Source organism: Penicillium riverlandense, assembly GCF_028828495.1.
Source record: "Penicillium riverlandense strain IBT 135883 chromosome Unknown utg000008l_segment0_segment0, whole genome shotgun sequence".
Lineage (NCBI taxonomy): Eukaryota > Fungi > Ascomycota > Eurotiomycetes > Eurotiales > Aspergillaceae > Penicillium > Penicillium riverlandense.
Window position 1 is genome coordinate 2,837,446 of NW_026643199.1, and position 19,975 is coordinate 2,857,420.

At 46.6% G+C, this 19,975-nt stretch overlaps 5 protein-coding genes across 5 annotated transcripts; all 5 read right to left on the bottom strand.

Annotated features, from left to right (window-relative positions):
• Positions 1-3,582: 3,582 nt before the first annotated feature.
• On the bottom strand, positions 3,583-3,885 carry N7474_010120 (uncharacterized protein; the record flags this gene model as incomplete). The annotated part of the gene is made up of 1 exon (XM_057201530.1): positions 3,583-3,885. One exon carries the CDS (start codon positions 3,883-3,885, stop codon positions 3,583-3,585), a length of 303 nt encoding a protein of 100 aa, XP_057049517.1.
• Positions 3,886-9,166: 5,281 nt separating this feature from the next.
• Positions 9,167-9,517, bottom strand: N7474_010121 (uncharacterized protein; the record flags this gene model as incomplete). The annotated part of the gene is made up of 1 exon (XM_057201531.1): positions 9,167-9,517. One exon carries the CDS (start codon positions 9,515-9,517, stop codon positions 9,167-9,169), a length of 351 nt encoding a protein of 116 aa, XP_057049518.1.
• Positions 9,518-12,050: 2,533 nt separating this feature from the next.
• On the bottom strand, positions 12,051-13,609 carry N7474_010122 (uncharacterized protein; the record flags this gene model as incomplete). The annotated part of the gene is made up of 2 exons (XM_057201532.1): positions 12,051-12,832; positions 12,901-13,609. The coding sequence occupies 2 exons, from the start codon at positions 13,607-13,609 to the stop codon at positions 12,051-12,053; spliced, it is 1,491 nt and encodes a 496-aa protein (XP_057049519.1).
• A 1,823-nt stretch (positions 13,610-15,432) lies between these two features.
• N7474_010123 (uncharacterized protein) lies at positions 15,433-17,436 on the bottom strand (the record flags this gene model as incomplete). Its single annotated transcript, XM_057201533.1, has 2 exons — positions 15,433-15,611; positions 17,268-17,436. 2 exons carry the CDS (start codon positions 17,434-17,436, stop codon positions 15,433-15,435), a joined length of 348 nt encoding a protein of 115 aa, XP_057049520.1.
• A 1,108-nt stretch (positions 17,437-18,544) lies between these two features.
• On the bottom strand, positions 18,545-19,405 carry N7474_010124 (uncharacterized protein; the record flags this gene model as incomplete). Its single annotated transcript, XM_057201534.1, has 2 exons — positions 18,545-19,243; positions 19,301-19,405. The coding sequence occupies 2 exons, from the start codon at positions 19,403-19,405 to the stop codon at positions 18,545-18,547; spliced, it is 804 nt and encodes a 267-aa protein (XP_057049521.1).
• Between the last annotated feature and the right edge of the window lie 570 nt (positions 19,406-19,975).

Genomic DNA, 19,975 nt, shown 5'->3' on the forward strand with positions numbered 1-19,975 from the left:
TGCCTTCGAAACCTCGCCTTATATACTGTTCTACGAGTGTAGTCATATTGCGGTAGAATGTATAAAACGGGAGAACTAAAATTTGCTAACTAGTTATTATTGGGACAGTTAGCAATCCAGATTTGCTTGTGTCCGGGCAGCCAGATCGGAAGAAAAAACGATGAAGGTATTCCATTTGGGTGCTATGGACGACAGGACTTCCAAGTTAGAGAAGGGAAAGAAGAAGAAGAAGAAGGAAAAGAAACAAAGAGAGTCCCTGCTATCTACAGAACCCGTATCACGTGCCAGTTATAGTCGCCTCAGGCACCGCTAATCAGGCTGGTCACATTGCTATTTGTCGGAGCGAGTATTCTGGTACACAGTACAGCAGGTAGGTAGGTAGGTAGATTTCATTTACCCTGACCTCTCGCCGGAGCGATATGCAGGCTACCGCAACTATACTGTAAGACAGATCAAATTATATGACGCTGCTTGATGCTGTTGGGCTGTCTCCCTATTGACTACCAACTTTAAATACCACTGACTCTATTGAAGAAGACGTTGAGCTTATAATGACTAGACTCACATCACATCTAACTCCGTATACCGTAATATTCAATACGTAATGCCCATGTTTCTGTGTACAGCTCTGCGAGAGTAGATGTAGCCCATGTTGTCCAAAACAGTTCTTCTAATGCAGAAATTAAGGGTAGGTAGATGAGAGTATGGTAGTGAGTTACAGAGTTACATTGCTGCAGTACCTAGAGTCACTGGTGAACAGCAGAGGTGAATGTAAAATTCCACGGAGGTCCACACAGCTTGACTCGTGTGATCCAAATGCAGCGTTGCGGTACAGATAGTTATTATTCAACGGCAGGGATATAGCCAACACGGCTCAGGAGAACTCGACTAGATTGATGTGGTCCACTTGCGGCGTCGCAATGTCGCTAATTAATGTTCAACACTAGGGATAAGTCTAACACGCCACAGAGTTGAACACGTCCAGGCAATGTGATCCAACTGCAGTGTTGCAGTACTGATACTCTACTGATGAACGAAAGAATGTCTCCAAAACGCCACCGAGATGAACTCGGCAGCAGGACACCCGGTCATAGACAGCAGAGGAAAATACACAACGCGATTGTTCAGGCTTTCAATGAAATGGACCGTATTGTATCCAAGACCCTCAGCGCACTGGTATTGCAATTTTGATGAATGGTTTTAGAATGACCTTCCTATTTCATGAGTATAATAAGGTTCCTGCTGTTATCCAGTTCCTTCCTTGATAATATTGCGAAATCGGTTTGCCCCAGTCTTACTGTTTCCCAAACCCTAATGCCGAGACTTACTCAACATAACATAGCTAGGTAACTTTTATCGACAGCATAAATCCTCAATGCCGAGTACATTATGGCCTGCAGATAGAATTTTATAGAACTGTTACGAAACGTTCACGCCCCTCGAAAGTGCGGTCATTCACCTTGCGCAAAATAACCAAGCTTAATTCAGTATATTCAAACAGGGAGACCTATTGCGTTTGAACGGCCCAGAGATAGAGATATAACTTGGCGACCAAGTAGCCGATGATAGAATGAACGGTAAGTGACAGACAAATGATATTAATTTTAGCCGTAAGAATAGAGACTACTTGCTAGTCAACTATATTAGATTGAATGAGGAAAAGAGGCGGTCTGGAAACGATAAGTCCAGGATGAGAACTTAATTCAGCTTCTAAATGCTATGGTTGAACATTCTTGCATAACGCTGGGGGTGTGTTAGCCTCTAAGCATAAAGAGACTTGAAAGAGCAAGCGGTTCACCGTTCACAACGTAAATTTTTCCTACAATATAATAGATGCTCAACGTTTACTTCTATCAAATATGTATATACTGTTCTACGGCTATGATATTGAACTCAAGGGCAACCAACTGTTGAAGAGAACGAACCTGCTCGTATATTGGCGAACTAACTTTTAATTTCCGCTTTGAACTTGAATTCTCTGCCAAGGTTTTCGAGCGGCCTTGAAGTTATGAAAATTGATAGATGTCACCACTTTTTAGGAGGACTACGATAACATCTATTACAGGAAGTCAGGTTAATTTAATTCGAGTTGAACAAGAGAGTTGTACCCGAAATAGTACAGTTCAGATGCAAAGGGCTGGCTTCAATTGTTTTGACCTGAAGCGGTAGCCGATATGTTCATGTTATCGAAAAGTGGGATATTTCAATCTGCCTTTCGCTCGCTCTGTCCAGATTTCATATCTTCGCAATTCCTTACTTAGTAGTTGAAAACAACCTCTCATGCACTAGGATGTCGATGTCCAGCGCTGAATCAAAGTGGAGACATACATTTTGGAGCTGCTGTCCTTCTAAGTCAATTTGTGAGTCTTCCCATCCGCTATCATCAAATTAAGAAGACCAGTAATGACTTTCTTATAGGTTGTTTTGCCTGTTGTCTGCCATGCGGACTATTCGGGAAGATTTCAGCGCGTCGAAAAAAGCGAGGCCATAAAGAAAACTGCTGCAATTCTGACGTAACACAAAATCACCCTCACGTTGAGTCTAGGATAATACTCATGGTCTATTCCTAGTGTTGTCTATTTGCATCGCTTACTCTTTGTGGGCTCCAGTGGGTACCACTTATGATCCAAAGGGGCCACATGAGGGGGTCATCCAACATAAAAGGCTCAGCCTGTGGAGACTGCATAGAGTCTCTCTGTTGCCCTTACTGTGTTCTGATCCAACATCACGAAGAATTGAAGACAGAGGATGGCACATCACTTGGATACCGTTCGAACGCTGAAATTTCATATTCAAGACAAAATTAGCACTGAAAATCCCTAGACTTACTATAATACTATCAGCCGCAGAAGATGAAACCGGCAGGAACCTTGGCATTACAGTATCACAATATGGAAGTGCCATTTCAAACCTTTTTTGTGAAACTGTAATGTCATTGGATAGGAGGATTTGAATGTGGTCGGCTAAATAGAAAAGCAGAAGAAGTTGCTGGATACACTCCAAAATTGAGAAGGTCTCCCATTCGCTGCCTCTCAGCTACAATCTAATGGAGATCAACTCGTTCTAAAATCTCCATCGTTTAATACTGCTCCTCTATGAAGGTCTACTTCTCTATAAAACGGAATAGTCAACACGGCACTTCCCCCCCCCCCCCCCCACAAAAAAAACACCCAAAACTCTGTACAGATGCGATCTCAGAAACACAAAGAACTTGAGCATTGAGGCTATTTACTGTATTATATTCAAAATTGTCAGTAAAATACGTACGGTACTTTATCTCTGACAGGTCGCACACTCCAAGCCACCGTTTTAAATGCTATACTATAGTACGAAAGATGGTTGATCGCACCCGTGCTACAGTAAGTATACTGCAATTGCATCTGCAGATGGTGAGGGAATGCATTTGCGAGACAATGCATCATACTGTAGGATCAAGGCCAATACAGCAAGTTAAACATCAAGAAGTGAACCCTTCCAGTGTCGGGGTACTTCAGGTCGCAGATTTAAATTTTCCAGTATGATATGAAGAGGTTCAAACTTTTCAATCCAGTCAGCAGAGCTCATGTACCTGGAGTTACGAGATCAAACCTCTTCAACCATGTTGGCGTCGGCTTCCGTGAACTGAATCAGCCTACTGACTGTCTGATGGTCCAGAGAGAGGGCGTCGATCCACTGATCAACAGATTGATTGTCCCATAAGCCGGGTTCTACCTGGAGGGTTGGATTATCGTTCACAATTTCCAATATCATGGTTTCAATGGACTCCAAACTGCGCGAGAATTGCCGTCGAGAGAGAATCTCAGCAACAATTGAGGGCTTGAAGCCCCTGGATGTATAATAAACGAGGATGATAATTTCCTCATCGGACCATCCGGTAAATGGCATGGTGGTACAGACAAGAATAGATTCCAGGACCTAGCGTGAAGTACAGTCAGGTCTATATTCAAATAAATATAATTGGCATATGCTTCCGAGGGTAGGAGAGGGAGAATAGTGTCATAGAAATCACAGATAAGAAGGAAATAATTGGTATACTATCGTCATAGTTCTTGGTCGCATAATTGACAACAACACAGTTGTCACCCGTTGGGTTTGGTGAGAAATATGCGGTTCAACAGCTTACCAATACCCTGCCTGGATTCTAGCAGAAGTAAATTGTTACGAGTAGCCATTCACCGATATGACGGCAGCGAGATGTGGACAGTCAATTCATAGCACTCTTTTTTCTCAAGTGTACCTTGAATGAATGGGGTCTAGCAGAATTGGCCTCAGTGGCGTGCTTGATTCATCCCAGCCGTTCAACATTGATTGAGCTTCATCTGATGAAAATCGAGTGCATGTAATTCTGGCCTACAACAAGCCAAATGCACATGATTCACTTGATCGGATCTTACTAGGCGCTACAATTGACATAAGCGCAGCGTGTTGAACATGAAGTTCAATGATAGTTCAACTGATACCTCGACATGGTGGAAGCAATTGACCAGCGTTATTTTTTAGTCTCCCACTGTGCAGGAAAATTACAATGACCCCATTATTGCTATCCTGGTTAACGGAATCAGTGGCATGTAAAAGTAAACTTCCCTTTTTCAACTTGCTTAGATTCGCGTGGTATCAACTGCTACAGCATTGTTACTGATCAGTAGGCGTGTCTAGACGAATGAGATGAAATTTACATCTGTAGCGTCAGTCTTACAAAAGAACAGTGGATACAGCCGCTGGTAAACAGAACAAGCTCCATCCAAACAGCTCACCTGAAGCGAAATTGGATAACCCGGTATAAACTGTATCTAAGTAGCAGTAAATCAATGTTTATCAGAAGAGCAACGGATGGAGAGTCGGGTGAACAGCCCAGTTGAACACGGACCACCTCACGTGAATTTTCCCAACCCGCTGTAGTTTACCGCACCTGCCACGAGAAGCACTGCTTATGTTGAACAAAATATATTTTAACGAGAACATAAATTCTGCAAACCATTGACGGCGTGTTCAGGCACATCTCGCTAAATTGTGTCATGCAAATCACGGTTAAACTCTAGGATTCAGCGAAAATTGAACAGGTAATATTGCATTTCGGACAAGACTGTTCAACGTTCAGAGTCTAGGTTCGTGCTCTGTACCAACTACTGTAATACACAGCAGATGCAGCTGACGCTAGCAGAATGTTCAACCAATACCGTTCAGTTGGTGGAAATAAACTTAGTTGATGCCAACAGCAATAGGCTCAAATTTGGCTTTTAGCTATTGCTTTATGCTGACCCATCAATCCGGGCATACTTGTAATATTCTCGCCACTGCATCCCACAATCTACCTTGGTCTTGTCCTTTAACATGTCTGATCCTGGAAACCTATGTTAGGTAGTCAGGAGAGAGTTTAAATATCGACTTGGTAGCGGGACGATATGGAACTGCGCAGTCAGATTGGGGGGAGACGCGACTCCTTCGTCACATTGGACTGAACAAGAATATAGATCTATCCTTCTGACTGAGGACTATAAGGGGACAGCCAACCGTTGGCACAGACGGATAGCTTTTATGGGAGGGTCGCTAGTGAATTACGTTAACTGATTTCGAAAACTACTGTATCCATTTGCCTCATGGGCGAAAAGGATGATGGGATCGATAAGGAACCGTCAATAGGATATCTCGCGTCCGTCACTAGAATCCAAGAAGTCCCACCAGCTTCATGGAGAAGGAAGTGAATCACCTCAAAGACTTATCATTGCTGAGTTCAACGTTACAGTCCGTCTCGAAACTGGTGCACCACCTACACTCTTTCATTGTTTCTGTCGGGATACCAGGATGGATCCATAAAAGTTATGCAACACTAAACTACTTTTGTTTTTTTTGACCTTCTTGGCATTGTGCGCTCATTTCGCTTACTATGCGTTCTGTACTGTTAAAGAGATAGCTCGATTATATTCAGAATGTCAGACATCTTCTATCTTGTTGATTTTGACCACATTCCCACATCCCGCGTCAGGTGATGAGTGGCCAATCAAGGATCCACTTGGTCAGACATAATTCTCTACTAACAACGGTTACAAAACTACGAAAAAATATTTCTAAAGTTAGGAAGAGCTTCTTAGCTAGTGCTACCCCTGATTTAGCGAAAATCTAGCGCTATTTAGAGGTAATTTATGAAGGGAGCATTACCCAAGCGGAATTTGCTACCTAGACCTCCGCCGATATGTCACGCCTCCTTACTAACTAGGAGGCGGCTAATGCCCCCCAAATCTAAGCGCTAGGTAGGTAAAGGGGGTGTTCTTAGTGTTAGGGACTCGAATACCCTCATATAGTCGCAAGATATCTAGGAGGCCGAGAAACAAAGACGGAAGTAGGAACGTGAGGCTGAACAGAAGTGTACTGAAATCTGCCGCTAGGGCGAAATTAGGGATCAGGAAAATCAGAGAAGAGAGGCAGAGCTTGGATGGGTCAATGGAGATGACGGCCAGCCACTTTATACTATTGATAGACGTGGGGGGTATTTGTAAATAGCATCAAAAATTGGTAGGTAGGGTAAAAATTATCATTAGATTGAAATTTCATTAGACTAGGGAGGACCCACAACCGCGCAGCGTTGGGAGTCCGACTTTAGGGGGCGATTATATCTGATTTCGAATATCGCTGTACAGTAGTACGGAATGCAGCCAATGATTCCAAAATGGAGGTCATAAAAGGTCTTGGTTCCCAGCTATCTAAATTATCCCCATCTTTTGCGATGATTCTTAGCATTCTGATTATTTAATCGTTCCGACCAGGAGCTGTGGGTGGAAAATAGAGAGAGAATGCTAGACGTATTATACGGCGGACACTTATGATTCCATTGGTCAGACCGGTTTCCACTGTTCCGTAACACAACATGTTAAGCCATAACATCAATTTTTATTTAATAAGGTATAATTACCGTGTTTTAAAGAGATCTGAGGAAACTTTATCAGGCAACTGCGCAAAAATAGACAGAGATTATATGCCCTGAGCCAACAAGGTCTTGATAATCAGGCCCAGAAATTCTTTTCATCTTTCACTTGAATATTACCATTCTCACCCGGCCTTTGGGATTGTAAAGGAAAGTCGGCAGAGTCCTGAGCGTTTTCAAGACGATCGACTCCAACGCAATATGAGGGACGAGGCAATGAAAATACTGGAGGACTTCGCACGATCAACCTTGGTTCGGTATTCTGAACATAGTCTGCAGGGGTCTTTCGGATTATTGGAAGACTTTGTAACTGCTTCAATATTGTCAGCGAAACTATTTAATCTTTAATCGACGACTTACGAGCTCATCCTCAGTGGGACACGCCTCATCCGGCTTTGTAACAAATGTATAAACCCATCCGCTCGGCATCCGCATGGTCATCCATATGTCAATATCGTAACGGTCATTGAATTCTTTTAGTCTTCTGAAAAGATTATGTCGGCGCTTACGTATTTGTTCTTGCTGCGCTCGGTCGTTTGTTCTGCCACCATTTTCCCCGCCTTTCGGTCGCGCCATCACAGTAAATGATTCGCGCTTTTGTTCACAATTCCGAATCAAATTGCGCATCGACTTATGGATATGTCATGCGGAAAAATGAAAGCGTCAATGGCTGGAAGACTAAGAGGCGGTCTTAAGATTATAAGCATTACGTTCAGTTGTGGTCGGTTGAACGTGATAATTTAGCTCATTTGAACCCATAGGAATCCAGTAACATATCTCATTCAAAGAGGTCGGCATTTGATGGAGAGGATCGTTAAGTGCAAAACTCAATTCCATCAATTTTTTTAATTTTTATTAATTTTTTATTTTTTTTACCCCGTACTTCATGAGGGAAAAAAGACGGAGGACGCTTAGTGGGGAACACACCTTCCCATTTTGATATTTTCGAACGATATGGTCCCAAACGTTCATACCGTTGATAAAAGTCCACACAGAATAAAGAACGTACGGATATGTAGCCCCTTACAAAACAAGAGAAATAAAATTGTTTCTAGAAAAGATATAGAAGAGGAACAAAATCTTTCTATTTCCGAGAGTTAAGCCCAGTCGCTTCTACCGTGGTCGCTCCAGCAGGCTGTGATTGACATGAAAAATAAAAATTATAATTCAAAAAACGAAATCAAAATATCTCAAGACCGGGCACATTTTGTCTCAGAAGACGTGTTAAACATTCATTTTTGTATTGACCGAGCTCGGGTTTCTATGGGTGAAATTGCCATAGTTAGCCAGATTTGTAGAAACTTAACATCTTTATCGTGAGCAAATCTTAGCCAATTCTTATGTATCTATATAAAGTTTGTTCGGATCAAGATAATTTATATCCAAACCAGCCTCGACCTTCTCTAGCTTGAGACACGCAAGCGGTTTCACGCCAACACGCCACATTCTACGCCAGTTCTCCTGCCTAACTGTCTAAAGAGACGTTCCCGTTTCTAAATTGATAATGCAGGTCAGTACATACTCTCACGAAAACAGTAATATTGATCATGACAGACGAACATAGGATGCTCTAGAGTGGGAAAATTTTGATCCCCGTAAAAGAAATATGTTTCGTGGTCCGGATCCTTTCTCAAAGAATCACGTCTTTCAACCAGTGCATCCCGATTCTTCGTGGAAATTTGAGCCGGCATTAGGGGTTGAATTAAGCCGTACCGCCGCTGCCCTAGGTAGGCTTGCTCCGGCCATCCACGCTCTTGAGAAGACCGATGCTCCGTCTCTGCTACGGGACCTACAGCGTGTTAGAAACGATAATACTTACTTAATCGACTTGATCCACAAGCAACAACAGACTATGGAACGCCAAGCTCAGGAAAACGCCATATTATCGCAGGAATTGGCTAGAGTTCAAAGTCTGCTTGTGCAAAAGAAAAAAAGCGGCGTCTCGGGCTCAGAAAGTCCCATCTCCAGCAGGGACCCTTCTCCCAGAAAAGCCATGGACTAAATAAAATGCGACCCAGTATTTGCTACCGGCCACTCTCACACAAATGCGTTGATGGACCGTCAATGCTGCGACATGCGTGCACCCATTTGGCTTTTTTGGAACCCTGATGTCGACAACATTAGTCTAACAAATTTCCTTCTTCGTCAGATATTGGCTATAATGAAATTGATAAATGGCCAATTTCGTGTAATTCCATTGGCAACCGATATACAGAGTACCCATTTGCGTACCGTAGGAAATAGGCTTTATGGGAAATAATCTAGCTGTTTACAACAATTGATCTCAACGATAGGCTTCTTGAGAGCTTTGCCCACCGTGTTGACGACTATATCGGCGGGCCTGGGGTCCTCAAGAACATCCTGGAAGAGCTTCGCCACAGCTCCGGCGGTGGTCAGGTGGCCCTGGTAGAAGGCAACTTTTATGAAGGGCCTTTTCTTCTTTAGTTCTGCTTCCAGATTTATAGCGTCATTCTTGCCGCTAGCGGAGTGATAGTGCAAAGTGAGGTTGGCGCCGACACCAGCCAACGGGAGAGCGCTATGGGCACCGAGATTCTTGACCCCATCGGTGATGAGGGCAACCTTTCCGGGGATAGCCATAGTGCTCTCTGGAATCTCAGAATTGTGCTTTATATAACAATGAAGCCTGCTGGAGATCCCTGGACCTAGGGATGAAGCGGTCAAGGAATATAGTGAGTGTGAGGATACGGTATCAAATGTCACTGATGACGCCTTCAAGGCTGCGTTCCGACAAGTCTGTGACGTGATGCCCAGGAGTGATCCTGACCTTGAGCAGGTCTATAGTTGTGCCTGCTCTACGGAAACGCACAGTCAATGCCACCTCACCTGCGCTATTTGGACAGTTATCCGACGGCTTGAGTAATTACGCCCGCGCTTACGTAATTGTTGTTTCTATGCATCTCATATATATATATTCATAAACTATTTTCTTTCGCTACTTAAAGGCCATCAACAAAGAAATGAATTCAAACCCCGTTGGCAGCATTTATTTATCGAAGGTACCAGATTGGCAATCATAGCCCATAATATATATGTTCTCCGCTCGGACTTGCTTTAATGGGATGCTTTGTGCAAAAACTCACTGTAAAAACGTAACCAGATACGATGCTGCAGCGTGTCTTCCAGTTTATTCCACTGGTTTTCTCACTTGGAGCCTTGACCTGTCTTGTTCTAATGCTTATCGGGTGCACGTCTCCATTGTCCCCGAAAAGTTTCTATCTTATGAAGGTGGTAACTGAATTTAAAATTTGTTTCTGAAGGATTAAATTATAACTTTTATAACAGATTGATATGGGCAGTTCCGGCTCACGGGAAATTCATTCTACGGAATTGGCCGAAGACTCTCGCGGAAATACATCAATCCTGACAGGTCAAGCAGAGAGCGAAATTGTGAACGCATCCCGGGGAATCTATAGTAGGAGAGGCCAGTTCAACCAGATCCGTGATGCTCAAAATTCAAAACTCGGTACCTATTCTCCGGATTATTACGTCTTTGGACTCTGGGGATATTGCGAAGGGAACCAGCAAGCAGCAGCAACATACTTTAATTGCTCTAAACCAAGTATAACATTCTCATTTGACTTATCGGATATCTTCAGCTCCACTGTCAGCCATGAACGGTTATTGAATCTTGGAAGCGGTGACAAGTCGTCTCACTCGTATTGTGACAAAGCAAAATGGTCCACTTTGGCCTTTATAGCGGGTTTTGGGACCACACTTCTTGCCGTAATTTTCGGTCTCAGTTCAAGGTTTTTTTTGGAAAAAAAGACGTGGATTCTTTTGCTCTCAATGGTAATCGGACCGGAATGGCTTATGGAGCTTTACTGACAAATTGCATAGTCCGCATCAATTCTAGTGACTGGTGCATCGGTCAGTGTGATATACTGCATAGCAAGTTTGGATATTCAGAACTTTCTTGAGCCTTTCGGAGCTCACATTAGCCTTGGGCCTGACATGTTTAAAGCAACAGGGCTAGCAGTTGCCTTTTCCATCGGAGCTAGCCTCACATGGACAATAGAGACATGTTGTTGTTGTATTTAACATTTTCTAGTTTAAAAAGGATTTGTGTGTGGCTATGTTACTTCCCACTAGTCTCACAAATTACGCTTTGGTGCCGCTTTAGATGGAGTGTTTTTGGGTAGCACGGGCTATATTCATGCCGGGATCATTGTAAATGGGACCATGCTAGCGTATTATACCCATAATAGTCTCATTTTGGAACCTACGGGCATACCTATAGATGCTCCATAATTGGTGGTGACTGCTTCGGCTTGATCCTAACGGAGGGGCCATCGATTCTGAGATGACGATGACTGCGGGTGCCGTGCTCAAGAAACAGTCACACATGTCCTAGTAGGCTGCCCAAACCCGAGGAAAATGCGATGGGCGTTAGGGAGGGAAGCCGGAGACGCGCTTAACGGCACCTTGAGTCTGCTGGGAGGCTTAAGAAAGAGTGGGAGAGGTAAAGCAGATAGCGTTTCGCAGGCTAGAGCAGTCAAAACTATCCTAGATTTCGCCAAGAAGTTATAACAGTTTCAGAATCGTGCGCAGGAGGGCAGTTTAACAACATGGACAGTAAGTAGAGCACGACCGGTCTTAACGAGCCTCTAAATTCGTTTGCGGGAAGTTGTACACCATACGCATACGTATACAGATACATATGGTGGTTGTCTCCAGCATATCGCTTCGGCAGTTGACTTTACCAGTGGACCAAAATGCGAATTTACACTCAATCTAGTGGATGGAGATTTATGATCAACCTCAGCGAGGCGCCGGATTAAGGCAAGACACGTCATACTTAATGTAGGAAATACATATATTTCCAGCTATCTGACTGCTCGGTGTCTGTCGAATCGCCTAGCGCAAGTGATGTACTGTACAGTACGTTGCTGTGTGCAACAATTCCCCAAATCCTAACGTCGGGTAACTAAGTAGCTAAACTGACCTGAAGCCGAAGCACTGTAATCCACTCAGAATGGCGGGTGCGACCTTGCACGAATATGTCAACGAGTGTTGTTCCTCCGAGCCTGCTGGATGTGACAGGTTGTAATTACTTTAGTAAAGACCGGCTGATTGCAACTCGAATCAAATTCACTAGGGAACCTATGCGGAACTAAATTGTCCTGCCATTTCCTCTTCCCCAAAGCCCTCCTAGCACCCAGTCGCGCCAGGTACCTTCCTGGGAAGATGATGTGCTGGCCGAACTATGGCCGAACGAATTCCGATCCAACGAAACGTCCAGAGGCTGAAGGCGCCGGCAGTTCTTCTTTTGGCGCTTGGCAGGATAGCCATTGCCTTTCTCGGGAGGGTCTTCGTACAGGGGCTTTTCCTGCAACACTAGACTCTGCGGTTCTAGGTTCTGCGATAGGTCGGTCTGTGTTGCGCGATCCTGCCGTGCCGGCCTCTGAGAATGTACGATCTGCGCCTCTTGGTCCTGTCGCGCCGGAGTTTGCGGGGGCCCACTCTGCGTTTCGAGGACCTCCCATAACTGCTCATGTAATGTTTGATAGAGTTGAGCACAACTGTCATCCGGCCACTGTAATTTATCGCCGTTGCTTCGTTGAATGCTTTCCATGCGAGACGTCCAACTAGAAGCCAAGCTTTGGCTTGGCGATGATTGTAACTGTAGGGACTGGTTGGCCGTGGAGCTCCGTCCTGATCCAGGGCTTGGCGGTTGAGCTAACATCGGCCTGAATATGGGGCCACTTGGTCTTTCACAACCGTCATCTTGCGCTGTTTTGAGACAAAGATAAGCAGGATTGGAGAGAAGCGGGTTATGGGGGGTGGCGTGGGCCTGCTGTGAGATCTCTTCATCCATACGTGGTAAAGATGCCTGATGTTGATGTGGCGAGCTAAAGGCCTCTCCTTCCTGGCCTACTGGTCCCTTAGAGACGCCTAAACGACTTGGTTAGCTAGGATTTTTAAAGATCTCTGGTAAACATAAAAAAGTGCCTTTGATCTACCTTCATCGGGATCAGAGGTGGAAAGGAGTTCACTAATTGTAAAGACATGGCTAGAGCCTAATTTTCGACAGTCTGATATAGCATGAGGGGCAACACGGCCTGCCAATTGTTCTCGAGAATCAATCTTACTGTCGCTATTAATGCCGCGTGTGCCTGAGAGGTCGATCCGTTGCGCTAGGCGAGAGGCATGTGAGGCACTAGCAGACGTGGGCGAACGGCCTACCGATGACATTCGTGGCTCATGAGAAGCTTCCGCCGGTACTCTGGTTGCCAAAGGTCTGACTAGAGCTCCTACTAGTGTGCCCTGCCCTGTAATCCGGTTGTATTGCCCGCGTAGGGATTCTGGGGAACGGTTTGTACCGAACATTTTGTTCCATAGCTTCACCTTATCTCTCCACGAAATCGAGCGTCTCGCTTCAATGAAAGGAAGGAGGGATTCGAGTTCCTCATATGACCAGTTCCCAGTACTAGAAAATCGCTGACGAGAGTTGGGCTTTTTCCGCCTTGCGATTTTCTTAGAGGAGAGCTGCTTCTGATTCCTATCTTTAGGGATCTGAGGATTAGATCCTAGAGATGGCTGTTGATTCTGGATTGCGTGCAACTTTTTGCCTAGTCGATTGTCTTCTGGTTGCCACGGGAGGGCGCCGGAGTTATTGAAGAACGTCGGAAGGGCCGTGATCTCTCTAGCGTCGAACTCTCCCATATTCATGACTCGCGGACAAAAAAGAGTACAGTATGTGTAAGCAGATTATTAAAAAGCTAGTGACAATTCAATAAAAGATAGACAAAAATAGTGAGAGATGATAAAGATCTGTGAATATGCGTAGAAGGTTGCGATTGCTCAACCATTAGCGCATTGCCCCAAATATAAAAATGGGCAAAGAAAATCATACAAGGGGGAACCAATTGATAGCTTCCACGTATCCTACAGAATGGCCTGCTCGAGCCCTGTTGTTGCATTCGAACGTGCAGGCTCGAAGATGGTAGCACGGACTTCGGACGGCAATGTTCAACGGCTTTGCAGCGAGATTCACCGTGAGTCCGTGACTACACCTGAGATCTAAATTAGGCCGAATTCCACATCCTTGATGGCCTAGCTGAAGATTCCATACATAGGACACTAGGGGGGTCCTGGGAGAAATGAGAAGCCTTTCCCAGGTGCAGTGCGGCCAACTAAATTACGACGAGGAAAGCTAGTTCACCGATAAAGTAACTCGGAAGCTACAGCCATCCAAATGGCTTAGAAAATTCTCGGCAAAACTTTCTTCCACCAGACTGATTTCCGAATTTACAGAGGTTCCTATAGATGCTCGTTGATTCGTAGTGACGGTCTCCGCTTGATACAACAGGCTAATGCCCCGTTGACTAGCAACTTCAGATACTAGTCACTCTATTAGAATATACCGAACCTAGAAACTACACCCACGCCGCATCTAACACCGTACTGTTCAACACGCGGTACCGCTGGAGTGGATGCAGTCCATATTGCCCAAAATAATCCATCCAAGGCGGCGCCAAGGTGTAGATTGTTAAGACTAATCTGGTGTACGGCAGTGTTGCAGTAGTGATAATCACTAGTGATGACATAAGTAAATCCAACGCGCCACGCAGGTCAACATGGCCAGACTCGTGTGATTCAACTGCAGCGTATAGTCTCCATAGTCAATGTTCACCAGCAGGGAGCCAACACGGCGCAGGTGAATCCAGCCAGATTCGTGCGATTCAACTGCAGCGTGTAGTATCACTAGGCAGTGTTCAACGGCAGGGATGAAGCCAACACGGCGTAGGCCAACGCGGCCAGTCTCGTGTGATTCAACTACAGCGTGTAGTATCACTAGGCAGTGTTCAACGGCAGGGATGAAGCCAACACGGCGCAGGTGAATCCAGCCAGACTCGTGTGATTCAACTGCAGCGTGTAGTCTCCATAGTCAATGTTCAACGGCAGGGATGAAGCCAACACGGCGTAGGCCAACGCGGCCAGACTCGTGTGATCAGCTACAGCGTGTAGTCTCCATAGTCAATGTTCAACGGCAGGGATGAAGCCAACACGGCGCAGGTGAATCCAGCCAGACTCGTGTGATTCAACTGCAGCGTGTAGTCTCCATAGTCAATGTTCACCAGCAGGGATGAAGCCAACACGGCGTAGGCCAACGCGGCCAGACTCGTGTGATCAACTACAGCGTGTAGTCTCCATAGTCAATGTTCACCAGCAGGGATGAAGCCAACACGGCGCAGGTGAATCCAGCCAGACTCGTGTGATTCAACTGCAGCGTGTAGTCTCCATAGTCAATGTTCAACGGCAGGGATGAAGCCAACACGGCGCAGGTGAATCCAGCCAGATTCGTGTGATTCAACTGCAGCGTGTACTATCCATAATTAATGTTCAACGGCGGGGATGAAGCCAACACGCCACGCAGGTCAACATGACGAGACTCGCGTCCAACTACAGCGTGTAGTCTCCATAGTCAATGTTCAACGGCAGGGATGAAGCCAACACGGCGTAGGCCAACGCGGCCAGACTCGTGTGATCAACTACAGCGTGTAGTCTCCATAGTCAATGTTCAACGGCAGGGATGAAGCCAACACGGCGCAGGTGAATCCAGCCAGACTCGTGTGATTCAACTGCAGCGTGTAGTCTCCATAGTCAATGTTCACCAGCAGGGATGAAGCCAACACGGCGTAGGCCAACGCGGCCAGACTCGTGTGATCAACTACAGCGTGTAGTCTCCATAGTCAATGTTCACCAGCAGGGATGAAGCCCACAGCGCAGGCAAACCTAGCCAGACTCATGTAATCCACCTGCAGCATTACAGTAATGATAATCAGCGTTCAACGGCAGGGATGTTTCCAAAACGCCACCGAGATCACCTCGGCGGCAGGACACTCAGTCATAGACAAAAGAGGAACATCCATCACGCCACTGTTCAGGTTACTTGGCTAGACTCGTGTAATGCTAGACACAGCTGCGCAAATGCGCGCACCTTCAATTGCAAACTGTGACAGCGCATGTCTGTTGGCGGTTTTCACTCTGATGGGATGCCAACTGCAGCTGCCCCATAGTCAACAACAAGAGACCCTGCTCTGTTGTTGGCCCCCTTTGTGGATACGTTTGGTAGTAATTCTGTGCTAGCGTGACCTACTCATGGGAATCCTGCTTTCCGCCATGTAGCCGTATGCCTCTCAGAATTCCGCAACGGGGCCTATTTTCGACTATAGCAAGTCCCATTCCTGTGATAGGGAGGGTGAGCCATTCGAAGCGAGCCTCTTTGACGTAACCATTATTCGTATTGGCTAGGAAAATGGACTAATACCGATTGCGTCAGCAGGTCACAGCGAGTGCCCTTTGTCCCATAGTCTAGGACCGACACATCCGAGGATGGCTAGAACACTCATCTTGGGATAGGTGGTACGGGTCCCCCCAGGAACATGACTCACTACCATACCGTAGTCGCTGCGTTGCACGCCCCTGTCTCTTTCCCTATCTCGACTAGTAGGTGTGAATGCGAACCCAACAACCTGTGCTATACGTAAGGCAATTGGCCAAGTCTCCGGGGCAGCGCTATCTGTCTGTAAGGTGACGCAATCCGTTCTCTAGTAAACCGATAGAGCTCTGATGTCGGAGGCGAGATCTCCTGTAGACGGCCTCAGCGAACCCAACAATCATCCTAGTCACCAATGAGGATATTGGGGCCAGGCGATCAGGTTCGCGTGACTCGCCTAGTCAGGTGGGCTGGTTCTGGGGAGGAGGCCTTCGCTATGTCAGTTTTACGGCGTAGTCCATCAGTTTTACGGCGCAGTCAATCAGACTAGTACCCCTGCCATCATATCACTGACCGCGCTATACGCAGCTGTCCTGCAGATACTGATCATCGTTTTCACCGTGGGAAGCCCCATCCCATAAGCGTAGCCTTCGCGTCCATCGCGATGCCACTATGGTGGCCCTTGGGTTGGCATAGACATGGCGAATGAGTTGGTCGTTATAATAGGAGTGTTCCTGATCAGCGGCCCGTCGCATCACCGTACCGCACGTGATGTGCATTAGGCGTGAAATTCTCGTGACGACCATGTTTAGCGTGATTTCCCAGCGCCTAATTCTAGACTAATCAAGTCGATTTTACTAAACCCAGCCTAGCTTGCCACAGTTTCATGCTTTAGCGACCTCGTTGCCCTATCGATAATTGGATCCCCTACTCGATTGTTAGCCACAGCGTCATCCTCGACCAATCGGAAGGACTCCCACCGCCATACTCGGGTCCTTTGATTACAACAGACCCTCATAGGGGCCGAGACAGGATGGATCCTAGGATGTTGGCGTGGGGGGCCACAGAAAAACACATCATCTACTTTGGATTCATATCCGGATCTACTGTAGACGTCGGAAGAGGGTTGTGTACAGAGGCAGAAGGAAGGCGTGCCCATCTTGCCGCACAAGCATGCAACGAGCGCCCCGGCCCGGAAGCCGCCCGTGTGGAGATTGGAGGCCCATTCTTCCAATTGCGCGACGCCTGCGGAGGCGGGGCGGGTAGTCACAGGCATAGCCAACAACGTGATCCTCGGGGTAAAAGAAAGGCAGACTCTGGTCTAGAGCTGCTGCGGCTAATCCATGGCGCCTAGTCTCCGCCCGGTACTTTTGAACGATCGGTGTCGATGTCTACTAGTAGGAAGATGATTTTATTGCCCTCTTGTTGCTAGAGTGAGCCCCTAGGCTAAGTCGAGGGGAAATCAAATTATCTAAGCCTGCTTTCCTACGGCATCGTTTTAACTTAGGAAACTACGTTGATGCTAGGATAGCTCTTAGATAATATACATTTACTGAAGTACTGGACACGCTGGGCCTAGATTTCCTTAGCGGCGAGAGACTAGGAACCGGACCTAGACCCTGACCTCCGCCATTGGAGCCTACTGGACTAGATAGGGTTGTATTTGGCAATTTTCTGTTGTGCTTGCTCTCTGATGTATCGGGTTTATGTCGGACACCGTGGGACAGGACCCCTCGCCGGCGCGTCTACTTTGAGGCCGACCGTGTGCCATGCTCGTCAAACTAGATCAGACGAGGGCATGCATCTATCCTCCTGGCCGAAGAGCATAGGGGGCCATTGGTCACGTGGACGTAGCGAGAGCTTGCTCAGACGGGCCTTTTTCCTATCTCCGATAGTCCTTAGGATGCCTTGTTGGCGGCTCAATCTCCGCTCACAGACTAGGATCCCAACCTATCTTTGATCCACACAAGGGGCTCTATCAGATCATGACGAGTCTCGCCCCATGCAAAATCGGGCGGGGTTCTACTACACAAGCAGAGCCCAGGACAGGGACGGGGGGAAAAGATGCAACAGAAGTGGACATATCCAAACAAAGGATCCTTGTGTGGCAGATGTAGCTACCGTTCCTAAACGGGACCTAAAATCTATACAGGGTGGCTTGCCTAGCACCGAGCGGATCGTGCACTAAGAACCTCATACGTCTACCGTTGTTTGCTTAATGCACCTTAGGACGTCTCCGCGAGGTAAGGAGATCCGGCAGCTATTGCTGTGGATCGAATACGAGATATTAGCGTGGAGCTAGGCTTTCATATAGGTGGCACGCATTAAGTAGACACGCATTAAGTAGACAACACAAGATACATAGTACCGCCGCCCCTTGACACTTAAATATTCTCCCCCAGGCTAGTAAAAAAGCGGTCAAGGTCGTATATATCGGGATGCTGGGTATGGCCATTTGTAGATGCGGCGGAAACTGGGTTTTGTGTAGCAAACTCCCAGTTAGCCATACCCTGCTGAGTCGTCGGAATCTGAGAGGGGTGCACAGAGAGCCCGTTGCCGTTGGCAGTCGAGGCGCCAAACTGCCCCGGATCAACGGTGAATCCATTTTGCTGCTGCATTGTGCCCACCGGGCCTTGAGGGAGGCCCGGCGCGAGATGAGACGGGGGCTGGACGTGGTTCGATGGAGGATTTCCCGAGCTTGGATATGGATGTTGGTTCATTGGCCACGACACGCCCAGGTCCGAGATGGGCTGCGGAGGAGACTGTCTCTGGGTTGTGACCGGCAGTCCCTGATGGAGAGTCGAGCGCTGCGTCGCACTCGGCCGAGGCTGTCGAGTCTGTGGCGCCATGTCGCCAGCGTGGAAACGATCATTCACTTGACCGTGATCAACCCCGTGAACGGTTTCTACACCTCCAAACCCTTCCTGCGAATATGCATTCAGACCTTTGACTTTGGCGTCCAAAATCTGTCCACGTTGAGCCAGACCTCGAATATCTTCGAGCTGTTTGATGAGATGCACAATCATTTCTTTGTACCTCCTATTCGTTTCCACACAAGGCTCATGGCTCTTGAGTAGTGTTTTCTTTTCAAACAAGTATCATCAGCTGATGTTTCATCTTCTAGATCTATTTCCACTTACCACATTCTCCCAGCCCCCGTACAAAGTACACAGCTCGCCCAAAAATGTGAGCCATCTGGAGGCTGGTCCGCCTGACTGTGGCGGTATATGGGCCTCCTTGACCATGTTTCTTATTCCTAAGTTGAACTGGAAGCTCGCGTAATGATCCACAATTTCGATCCAAATAATAAAATAATAGTCGTCTATGGCGTCTAGGCGTGCAGAACCCAAACCTAGGCTGTGTCTGGCGTGGATGTCGAGAGGAGGCTCGAGGTTTATGGCCGCATCACTTCGCGTTCCTGAATATACCCTGTCACTCTACCCCTCATTTCATTGTCATTAAACCTGTTCTTTCTATTGGTGCCCTCTCTCATTGATGTGAAAAGCTGACCCTTCGTAATTTCACTATGCCTAAATGGAGAAGTGTAGTGTCCAGCCATGTCTCCAGCCCTGTGATTCCGTTCACCAGAAAACGCAAATTAGCCAATCGAATTAACTTTGTAAGCGCCGTTGGTGATGTGAATAAATTGTGGATCTCTGTAAAGTACCTTCTGTTGAACAGTAACGTCGTAGGCCATGTGTTCGCCATGTTGGGCCTACCTAGTATGGCTTTATCTCCACCAATGCTTCTGGTCCCAGCTTTTCATTTGGTTCTTTTTTCTTTTTTTCCCCTTTTTACTATTATTTAGTGCCCAG